The sequence below is a fragment of the Stigmatopora argus genome, chromosome 3, assembly GCF_051989625.1.
Source record: "Stigmatopora argus isolate UIUO_Sarg chromosome 3, RoL_Sarg_1.0, whole genome shotgun sequence".
Classification (NCBI taxonomy): Eukaryota; Metazoa; Chordata; class Actinopteri; order Syngnathiformes; family Syngnathidae; genus Stigmatopora; species Stigmatopora argus.
Genome location: NC_135389.1, coordinates 15,420,922 through 15,432,409, shown reverse-complemented (window position 1 = coordinate 15,432,409; position 11,488 = coordinate 15,420,922). Strand labels below are relative to the sequence as shown.

The window sequence follows — 11,488 nt, the reverse complement described above, 5'->3', positions numbered from 1 at the left end:
AATAAATTGTTTGGCTTTTTTCCTGTAGAGATTTAAATAAGACTTTTAGGCAACGTTGTCCGAAGAGCAAGAGCAGAGTCACACGGCGTCAGGCATGCGTCACTGCGTCATATCCGGCGCAAGCGCAGAGCTCCATCTTGTGTCTCGTGTGCGGCCTCTCTTCCTCTACCGCCATCATGGGTCGCATGCACGCTCCCGGGTAAACGTCCTTTTTCGCCTTTTTAAGTAGTGTTTTTGCCGTCGAAGGTTGTCTATGGAGACATGAAAAGGAATCCAAGTGCACGATGAGCAGTTATAGCTCTGGCTGAGGACTTAAAATGTGTATAAAAAGCTAATAAAACGATAAAGTCGACGCTGTGTTGGATGTCTGCTAGTTTGCGCTAGCTGTCGTTAGCCAATGCCTACGTGAAACTGCACGATTTTAAACGCTCCGCTTTACAGCGTTTGAGCCATACAAATGACTTAAAAAAAGTGATGGCACACTAATGTGTTAAATGGTGATTTGTACGTTGAGAATGTGTTAATCGGTATTACGTTAACAACGCTGAACTCACTACGGCGCTAACCAATGTTACACTACATTAACAGCAATTTCATTTTGTTTCCTTTTCAACAGAAAGGGCTTGTCCCAGTCAGCTCTACCTTACAGACGCAGTGTCCCAACTGTAAGTCATCTTCAAAATATCCTTTAAAATAGAGTTAATCAACCCAATTGCTGCATCTCAAAAAATAGATTGTCCTATACAGAGGGAAATAAATTTGCAACTGCATCACTTGTATGTATGGCTTCAATGGACTGACTAATGCAAGAGCAACATTTTTGGCGGAATTACAAATATGTAGGGAACATATTTGATCCTAGAAATAAACAAATATGAAAATGACACCCTATTGTTCATCTTCAGTAGAAATTACAAAGGATAGCAAAAGTGTATTTTGGTTTCATAATGTATTTCTGGCCTTTTTCAGTGGCTGAAGCTGACATCTGATGACGTCAAAGAACAGATTTTCAAGCTGGCCAAAAAAGGCCTGACCCCCTCTCAGATTGGTATGTCAATTGTAAAATGCTTTTTAGTAAGAGTAAATCTTCAAAACACAATTTTATTAACCCTTTACTGGGCCTTTATTTACAACTGCTTGGCTGTTTCCATTCTATAATGCGTCCATTTTTTATCACGGTCCATATCATCTGAAAAATAAATCATTCAGAAAATCCAACCCAGATTGTTGTGTCAAATGTGTTTTTTTTTAAAGGTGTGATACTAAGGGACTCCCACGGTGTGGCTCAGGTCCGTTTTGTCACCGGCAACAAGATCCTGAGGATCCTCAAGTCCAAGGGTCTGGCGCCTGACCTGCCCGAGGACCTGTACCACCTCATCAAGAAGGCAGTTGCTATCAGGAAGCATCTGGAGAGAAACAGAAAGGTTATTTGTATAAAAGAAAAGTTCTGCTGTTTAGTTTTTATTTATTTTTTTCGCAACGCCACCTAACCCAACGTCTGCTCGTCGGCGTGCAGGATAAAGACGCAAAGTTCCGTCTGATTCTCACCGAGAGCAGAATCCACAGGCTGGCTCGCTACTATAAGACCAAGAGAGTTCTGGCTCCCAACTGGAAGTAGTACGTACTCAATCTCCTTTATCTTTATTTTTATTCCCCTTATCAAGGCACAAATTCATTGTCCTGCTCTCCCCCATTTGAGAGTTGTGATATTTCTGTTGTGCAAGAGAAAAACTCGGAGGTAAATTAGCAGGGCAGCTTGCCGGTGTCGCCACTGCCAGTCCCCTTCACACACAAATTGTTCATCTCAATGCCATCGGAATTGCTTTGGTGAATTGGTAATTTCTAATGTTATTTTCTGTTTCTGTTCACAGCGAGTCTTCTACAGCTTCTGCTCTGGTGGCATAAAAGGTTCTTTTTTCCAAATAAATGAAAGTTTGAATGAGAAATTCCCTTGTTTGTTTTTTGTTTTTACGGCAACAAATCAATTTTGGCAGGGAGTTCAAATGGATTGAACGTCTATTGCCGTTAATGGTAATGAGGCAAATAATACATTTACTGTTTAAATTGTTGATGTTAAACCGTGAGTACGGCTGGTTCTCATCGAGAGCAGAACCACAGGCTGGCTCGCTACTATAAGACCAAGAGAGTTCTGGCCCCCAACTGGAAGTAGTACATACTCGATCTCCTTTGTCTTTATTTTTATTCCGCTTATCAAGGCACAAATTCATTGTCTTGCTCTCCCCCATCTTGAGAGTTGTGATATTTCTGTTGTGCAAGAGAAAAACTTGGAGGTAAATTAGCAGGGTAGCTTGCCAGTGTTGCCACTGCCAGTCCCCTTCACACACCAATTGTTCATCTCAATGCCATCGGAATTGCTTTGCCGAATTGGTATTTTCTAATGTTATTTTCTGTTTCTGTTCACTGAGAGTCTTCTACAGCTTCTGCTCTGGTGCCATAAAAGGTTTTTTTTTTCCAAAAAAATTGTTGATGTTAAACCGTGAGTATGGCTGGTAGGCATGGTCTGATCTTGACAAATACCTTCTATCAAGGCAATATCCTGATTTTAATCTTGGACATCTAACTTTATTAGTAATTCGTCAGTACACTAATAAACTATGGTCATGATTGATTTGGGTATTCAAATGACGAATGCCAAACAAAAGCCACTTTTAGTTTAGTGTATTACAAGTATTATGCTACTGTTGTAACATATTTTGTTTCCTGGAGCACTGCAATCACGGGGCTACTGTGACTAAAGAGTAGTATGGATAATGTACTCTATATCTGCTAAAATACGTTGATTATTAAATGTTTACAATTACGACATTGGCGTTTTCATTTCCCAATTCGCTTTTCTACTCAAAAAACTTCCTCGGTTTTCCGGAAATTGCGCGATCTTCCGTGCGTCACTGTGACGTACAAATACTACTCCAACATGTTTACAGCGGAATGATTGACAGTCACTTTATCCAATCAGAGTAACCGCGTGGAACAAAATGGGGGCGCGGCATTACTCCTGCTGAGTGACAGTCACTCTGACCAATCAGAGCTTTGCCTAACGTCAACTCTGTTTATTAAAGAGAGCGTGCGGAGCGACACGGTCAGTCACTATTACTACAAGACAAGTTAAACAACCGACAAAATGGAGACGCTACTATTTGGGGAAGCCTGACAACGATAGACTGAAAGGAACATGGCCCCGCTTCGGCAGAAGATGAAGAAGCATCAGCGTAGTGACATTTACCTGTCTTCGACGCGGTGTCAGCTGGTTTTCAACGAAGAGTACCAGAATACGTGATAAGAGTTTTTTGTTTCCTGTGTCGGCCAAAATGTCTCCAGCGATGACTTGTGAACGGACAGTAGCAACAACAACAACCAACACTGCTGCGGCTGCCATGGAGCGATTCGGCAGCCGAGGAATGGCACTTTTGCCCTGGACCAAGCAGATGTTGGTGGTTCTGTGTGAGCGCCTCTGGCTTCTGGTTCGGGTCATCTATTGCACCTTCTTGTCTGGTAAGAGGCAAACGTTAAAAGTTTCGATTTAAAGAAATCCCCCTTTAATCAGTTTAAAATATAGATTATTTATTTGGTTATATTTGCTACTTTATTGTGTCTGATTTCACGTAAACATTTTTTGAGCGTCTTCACTCATTTTGGACTTCGGTTTCAAAGTACATGTGCTTTTAAATGTCAAGAAAAATATTTGGAGGATTCTGACTTTTTATAGAGATCAGCATATTGCGTCACTCAATAGGTCACGCCCAGAACTTTGATACATAACAGAATATATACTCCAATTAGGAGAACGATTCTTACAGATAGTAATTCCTCTTTCCTGTAAGATATTTTGAATAATAAAATGACAGTGCATCTTTGTTGTTGTTAGTTTCAATGTGAAATGTTGATTTGATATGAATTAATTGAGCTGAGGTTGATCACAGAATGAATTAAACATCCAAGGCAAGGTACTATACCAAAGAAATTGATGGAAGGACAGTCTGCATGTGTACAAAAATGCTCAACTAAAAAAACAACAACTCAGTTTTGATTTGGTAGTCGAGTCCATGATGCCAGTTGTACTCCATTTTGTAACAGTTTCACCCTCTGCATTCTTTCTCCTTTAAATCAGTTTTCCAGATGTTTCGATTTGAAGTTTACTTTGGGATCACAGAGGAGATTGGTCAGCACATCCCGCACGGCGGCCAGACCCAGTCCTTCCTCTTCTCCTCGCTGATTGAGGGCGATGCTGACATGGCGGGCCATCCCGATGACCTGTCGGACGGCGGCAGGGCTACGGCCGAGGCGCTGCTGTCGGGCCTGGGTCCTGACGACGGCGTTTACGTGGGCTTCCGGAGCGACTGGAACATCTTCCCCGCTTTCTCCACGGAGGTGCTGTTCAAGGAGGAGGACGGCGACAGCACCGACTTCACACGGGACACGTGGGACGACCCTTACGGCCCGTCCTCGAAGATCAATGGCGAGGAGATGTCCGGCCTGAAGATGTGGGTCAAGCGATCCGACAGCGACATCAGCTGGTCCAGCTCTGACGTGTCCTCTGCCGACCTCGAAGAGAGCGAACGCCTCCTAGAGCTCTTTTCCAGGCCGGACGACCCTTACAACCCCATGTGCTTTACCGCCTGCACCATTAGCAACGCACCAAAACCCATCTCGGTGCGTAGCGACGTCAACCTTGCCACTTCCTCCGATGACGAAGAGGGATTGTGGAGCAGCCTTGAAAAGAAAAACGACCCTTACCATCCACTCAACTTCCAGGCCCCTTTAAGTGATCAACAGCCTCAACATGTCCCACGCCCTCTAAAAGTCACTCCTGCTAAATGTACTAAAATATTCAAGAAAAACAACTGGCCTTCCAGACATGACTCTCAAGATGTCATACGTGTGCCATGGAAAAGACCTGCCCTAAGACGTCAATCACGTGACGGAAGCGGAGAACATGCACTGAAAAAGGTATGCGATGGCATAAATGCATTCTTGAAATGTGGTTTCTCAAAATAACTGTGACTTCATTAACTATTTTTGTGACAGCAACAACAAGTGTTTAAAAAAGAAAACATTTACATTGGTCAGCTATATATATACAGAAGTATGTATGTGTGTGTGTGTATACACACACACATATATATATATATATATATATATATATATATATATATATATATATATATATATATATATATATATATATATATATATATACTGCCCAAAGTTGGCTGGGATAGTCTCCAGCACCCCTGCGACCCTCGTGAGGATATGGGGTACAGAAAATGAATTGATATATCTGGTATAAATACGGGTCGTGGTTATCTACGTACATTCAAAAAGCAAAAGATTAGACAGATTAGGTGGTGTGATGTTAAATTAATTTTGAGCCTTGGTAAAATTTCACTTCACCTTTGAAGGATGCCATTTTGAATGTGCTGCCAAGTTTGCCTCTCGGTTGAAAACCGACAGAGAATATGACACATAGTGATATCAGACCTAATCTATTTTTTAGTGGCGCGCCGTTCCTATTTGGTGCTCTACGTGTTTGTCATGGCTTGTTTTTCAGCTGGGTTGTCATGCTGACTGTTCACATGACTCGGGTGAGTCAGCTGAGAATTGTTACAGAGTCCCCCGGATGGCTTTCATCACAGATCCAAAAAGGATAGCTGTATATTGCCGTGTAAATTCAAAATGGCCACCTGCATAGATTAACGTGTCGTCATGTCCTCTCGTTCAAGGTCCGTTTCTCTCCGGTGGTGGAGGTCCACGTCATGTGGGCGTGGCGCTTCGCCTCCGCAGCCACGCGCAAAGGACCCTGGGAGGAGATGGCCCGGGACCGCGAACGCTTCAGCCGGCGTGTGGGCGAGGCGGAGCGAGCCATTGGGTACTGCTTGGAAGCCACGCATCGGGCCAGGATGCGACAATATGTGGACACCCGATGGAACACTGGATGATTTTTTTTAGGCGGGATGGGGGGGGGCTAGGGATGTCCCCGATCAGAAATTGGCTTGGAATGTATCAGAAATGGGGTCCGATTGGGTCATTTTTAGATGATCCGGAATCAGGTTTTTAATGTAACGGTGTACATTTTTAGGTATTGACTCATTAGCTGCCGTTGATCGAATGGGATCGGGACTCTGTATTGGCAGATTCTCAATCAGGCGACTCAAACATGTGATCGGAACATCCCTAGTTCCCCTTTTCATCAGTTAGTGGGTATCAAGTTATTTTTATTTATAAAACTGATGTTGACATTTCAAAACATGGTACCTCAAAAAATGTTTTTCATGAATTGTTCATAGGACTTAACACTGCACTGACTGACACTTTGCGATGTAAGCTCACCGTAGATAATGTTGCCTTGCATTCGGACCTACTAAGAAAAGCATATAAGTGGTGTTCATTGTTTGAAATGAATGTACAGCAGCTCAATTAGATGCCACGAAAAAGGTTGAGTTTTTGAATGTATCTATCTTGTGGTGTCAATTTTTGTTTCCTCAATCAAATATTGCAACTCTGGTTGGTTGTTTCTTATTTTCTTATGCTGTTTTATATTTTCTTAACACAAGTAGACCTTTTTGCACATGCTGTGACTTGTGATGTGTATTTCTATTTATATTTAGGTGGTTTTGACTAGTTGTAAAAAAAACATCAAAAGAGAATAAACAATTAAATCTGACCAACTTGAATTTTAATTTTTTGACCAGTTGCGCTAAAAATGGTGATTGATGTACTGGGGCTGACAGCAAGTGATTGCTGCCATTCTTTTCAAAGAGGATTGGATGTTTTATCCCATCAAGAGTAGTAAGTTTATTAGTTGTAAATTAGTATTTGTGGTGGGGGAATTTTACCCGAATCATAGCAATCATGATTCAGAATAAAAAATAAAAATTTGACAAATGTCAATAGTTGCATCAGACAAAAAGACATACTAACCAGCAAAAAATAGGTTCCAAACAAAAAACATTCTCCACAATTTGATGTATGATGCAAAGATAGGTGTATTTGCTGCTGTTGTTCTTTTACCCAGAAGGCCGTTCATCTCTTTTTCTGTTGTAACACTATTGTAAGACAACACACCGTATGATGAAATGACATCCCTGAGGGTGCAAACAATTAGCATCACACACACACACACACACACACAGGGGCTAATTGGTGTTGCTGATGCAGGTAGCTTGTTCCAATTAATTAAGTTAACATGTTTCCTGGGTTCTTCATTGGTCATATGTTGATGTGCTGTATTCTAATCATCAGTGCAAATCCAATGTCAGCAGCACTTTCCATTTCGCCTCCTCTTGGTTGCTTGGCAACCGGAGGCGGCGTGGAAAGGATTGCAGGTGATTGCAGCACATGTGGATGATGAGAGACGTGCTGGTCATGCACTAGCAGGAGAAGATGAAGGTGATGAAGATGATACTATCCTCTCCAGATCAACCTCCAGGGTGGCAATTAGACGATGATGCAACAACAGGCATGCCGCATGCCAGGCTTTCTCAAAGGGAAGCCACATTAAAATGATAGCAAGGTACATTCTCTTTATGGAATAAAATTTGCAAATCAGTGGATTTTGTTTTTTTCTTCTGCAAGAAGCTGTGCCTAAAAATTCAAAGGAAGACTGTCAGTTAGGTTTGGGACAACCTTTCTGGGAAGTCAACTTGAGATCCCTATATTTCTATAAGATGCTATTTTAAATGGGATCTGCTGCTCTCATGCGGTAAACGTATGTACTGCTCCTTGCAAGAGATAGTACACCATCGAATGAAATACGACCATGTTGGGACATAAAGTAGGTCTTTGTCTTCAAATGACCAAGTATAAATAAATTAATTAATGAATAAAGACTGAGCCATCAGCCAGGACTGGCTGAGATCTAATTGCTAAATAAACCCTTTACAAGATTTCTTGACAATACGTTACAAATTCTAAAAGCTGTGTCAAATGCTTTAAAAAGAGTAGCTTTGTAGCTATAGTATTGGCAAAGACTAATGAGGATTTAAATATCATTAATTGACGATTTAAAAAAAAAAAAGAGTAGTCTAATAAGGAGACGGACTACCATGCAGACTCACACCCAAACCTATGGGCAATTTAGAGTGTCCAATCAGCCTACCATGCATGTTTTTTGGAATGTGGGAGGAAGCCAGAGTCCCCAAAGGAAACCCACACACGCCCGGGGAGAGCATGCAAACTCCACACAGGTGGAACAACCTGGATTTGAACCCAGGATCCCAGAGTTGTGAGGCCGACGCACTAAACCCTCATCCGCCGGGCTGCCTTGGCTAATACTCAAACAAAACATCCATTATTCTGTTGTAATATTTCAGTGACTTCACAATACAGGCAATCAGAAGTCTACTGCTCTACTGCTGAAAAAAAGGCTAAAGTCTTGCAGTGCCTCCAAATAATATACACAGTACCCCTTATGCTTTCCACATTTGATGTTTTTTGCTCATTTGGGCTAATTCCTTGTAAATAAAAAATGAGAAATCTCAAGCAATCACAGCCTTTGTCAAGAAAAAAAGTTAGCTCAGGTGTTTCTACTGATCATCCCTGAGAGGTTCCTCCATTTTAATTGGTGAATTGAGTTGATTTGACATGATTTGGAAGTGCACTCCTTGTCTACAGAAAGTCCCACAGGTGTGTGTCGCAAAGCAAACAAAGCATGAAGTCAAAGGAATCGTCTCAAGACTTAAATTTGGTGAGAACGGAAAAATCTGACGTTTACCATCCAGTGGCCATCATTGATCACGTTTCAAGATCATTTACTTCCAGCCCCTCCTGGTATAAATAGATTGGACGTGAATGTCAGTGAATGAGTTAAAACTTAGAAGAGTTTTTTTTTGTTTAAAAAACATGCAAAGTATACAAGCAGAATATTTAACACGGTTGCGCTCTTTACCCATCTGTTGTGACGTGGTGTTTTCTATCAAGCATTTCAAGTTTGTGCTTTCTGTGTTTAAATGGTAGAAGGAAGTAAAAAAAACCATGAGGCCTGTAAGCATCAGTCTGTTGAAGCATGGCAGGCAGCCATGCATTATTTAGCCCTCATTTGCACAAGACAAGACACAATGTGTGGTGTGGTGGCGGCACCAGCGTGCTAGAGGAAGGTTTTTTGGGGGGGGGGCTTGGGGCTAGTAGAGTGCAATGTTTTACGTTCACTTTTTTGCTTCATCTTATTTGCGCTGCTTGGCCAAGCACCAGCAGGCTTAAGACAAACCAAGAAAATAAAAAGTGCAAGCTCGAGGCCCCCCTTGGCAACAGTTACAACAATGGAGAGATGTTTGTTTAACTCATTCGCTGCTATCCATGGCAATTAACATCCAGTTTTTCAGATGAGTTGGATGACTATTCATTTGATTGGTGTTTTTGTTTTTATTGATTGATAGCTATTGTTTTTTAATGGATTTTGTTAGATTATTTGTTGATTTTTGTGTGTTATTGTGGATTTTTGGGGGGTATTTTAACTATTTGTTTTCATTTGTCATTTTAAAACTTCTAGGATTTAATGTATTTTTTTATTTTTTGACGATGCAATTACATTTTTTTTCATGTTTAAGTAGTTTGAAATTTCTTTTCACTATGTTATGTCAATTTAAATTTAATTTTAAGTGTTTAAAAGTATTTTTAACATTTCTTTATGCTCAAATTCAGAATTTTTTAATTTGATTTTAAACATATTCTTTACTGTTCACATTTAATTTAGTTAAATTGATAGATACTTTTTATAGGATCATTTTGCAAAAATTTGTTTCTCCTTTAGGTTTTATCATCTCTCAGTTTTGACATTCATCAATTCACTAATCCTTACCACCAATTTCGGCTGACACACAGTTGGTTGGGATGGGCTCCAGCACCCCTTGCCTCCCCGGTGAGGATAACCGGCACAAAAAAATGAATGCATATTTTATATTTGAATTTCTTTTGCTTATAAATGACTTTGAACACATCCTGGCTTAAGTTGTGAGTACTCCACTTGACACTTGTTTCCATCCAAGGATGTTTTATTGCTCGTCTCCCTTTTTGCTTTATTCTCACTAAAAACAATGTGAATGTGCGGCTGACATATTGTTGCAGTTTTGCCCCCTGGGTGTGTGCGTGTGAGTGTGTACAAAGGCAGTGTTTGAAGTGGGGGAGAAAGGAATGAGCTAAGAGGAGGGCTTGAAATCCAGCTCCAGAATTCTGCACTTTGTACATTTTCTCCCAGTGTGTTTGTGTGTGTGTGTGTGTGTGTGTTCCCTTCAGTTTGTTTCCGACAGTCCTGGCATGTGGAAAAGGTCTGACCAATGAGCTTCAGATACGTAATGTCCAGCTAGTTTCACTGATTACTGTTGCGATTTAGTAGACTTTAGTTTTTATTCATTGTATAATATTGTGCTTGTGCTGATACTTACAAAAATGTATATAGCTGGTAAGTCCATTTAAAAGTGATGAGTGAGTAAATATTTCTGGTTCTTTGGAGTTGGGATGAAAATGCTACCCAATGTTTAGCCCTCACTGGTCCTCCATTTTTTTCCCCCCAGATTTGGCTATCATGATTTATTATGGCTGTAAACTATAATCACATCTTTCCATTACAAAGAAGAATCCACTATCAAGGAAGGGCGAACTGGCAAGCCTTTTTTTCTTTTTAGCCAAATCAACTCGTTATTTTTTTAGATCTATCAATCAATTGTGACTAACATATCGTGCACCTCCTGGTAAACAATATATCTTACGCTTTCCAATTTGTGCAAAGTTATCCGATTATAGGCCAGTCGTGGGTTAGGTTTGTCTATGTTTATGTTTTGTGGATTTATCACATTGACCCACTGTATTTGTGAGTCCTGGATTTACGCTTTTGTTATTTGTTTTCTACTAGTCTGATTGCTTCCAAAATGTTGTCAAATCCTGGTCTAACTCAATTCTTGCTGCAGTTTTGTTTTCATTCAAATATAACAACCCCCAGTGCTGACTATGTGGATTCTCACGACTATAATAGTTTCATCAAAACACCAACAGAGCATGTGGTGATCTCAGTACTTGGAAGGGAATACTTTTCTTTATTCTTTCTTCCTGGGGAACACTTTATCTGTCCACACAAATTCTCTCCAAACAGAAGAGCGATCCAACCTCTCCGCGCCCTTCCCTCAACGTGCCTCGCTGGGATTTTTTTGCCATGACTCCCACCCAAAAAAAAGTGCTGCTGAGCAAGAGGACTTTTTGAGATAAGAGCACAAAAACATCAGGAAAATGTGCTCACCTTTCAGAATGTCACTATACAGCGCCTGCAAAATGTCCAGAACATTTTTTCCCATCACACTGGGAACAAATGAGTTGGAAAATTTGTATTTTGTTGTTGTTGTGGAGAGCGGATTTGTAAATGACAGGGACGTAGCAGTTGTTGTCACAAGCACGCCACCACACGTTTCATCCAGGATGCTAAAGGAGATTCCAATGAGCTCAGCGTTCCTGATGAGAGAGAGAGACTGGGAATACATGGCGC

The 11,488-nt window shown here is 40.9% G+C and overlaps 2 protein-coding genes and 2 non-coding genes across 4 annotated transcripts; all 4 read left to right on the top strand.

The window, feature by feature from the left end:
* The first annotated feature begins 166 nt into the window (after positions 1-166).
* rps13 (ribosomal protein S13) lies at positions 167-1,946 on the top strand. Its single transcript, XM_077596692.1, has 6 exons — positions 167-199; positions 617-665; positions 970-1,048; positions 1,255-1,424; positions 1,517-1,617; positions 1,872-1,946. Exons 1-6 carry the CDS (start codon positions 177-179, stop codon positions 1,903-1,905), a joined length of 456 nt encoding a protein of 151 aa, XP_077452818.1. The 5' UTR covers positions 167-176; the 3' UTR covers positions 1,906-1,946.
* Positions 1,663-1,794, top strand: LOC144072026 (small nucleolar RNA SNORA19). Its single transcript, XR_013299812.1, has one exon. It is a non-coding gene; the product is annotated as a small nucleolar RNA SNORA19 (small nucleolar RNA).
* A 268-nt stretch (positions 1,947-2,214) lies between the features above and the next one.
* LOC144072025 (small nucleolar RNA SNORA19) lies at positions 2,215-2,347 on the top strand. Its single transcript, XR_013299811.1, has one exon. It is a non-coding gene; the product is annotated as a small nucleolar RNA SNORA19 (small nucleolar RNA).
* Positions 2,348-3,026: 679 nt separating this feature from the next.
* LOC144071504 (protein phosphatase 1 regulatory subunit 15B) lies at positions 3,027-6,682 on the top strand. Its single transcript, XM_077596691.1, has 3 exons — positions 3,027-3,513; positions 4,130-4,968; positions 5,742-6,682. The coding sequence occupies exons 1-3, from the start codon at positions 3,330-3,332 to the stop codon at positions 5,955-5,957; spliced, it is 1,239 nt and encodes a 412-aa protein (XP_077452817.1). The 5' UTR covers positions 3,027-3,329; the 3' UTR covers positions 5,958-6,682.
* The last annotated feature ends 4,806 nt before the right edge of the window (positions 6,683-11,488 follow it).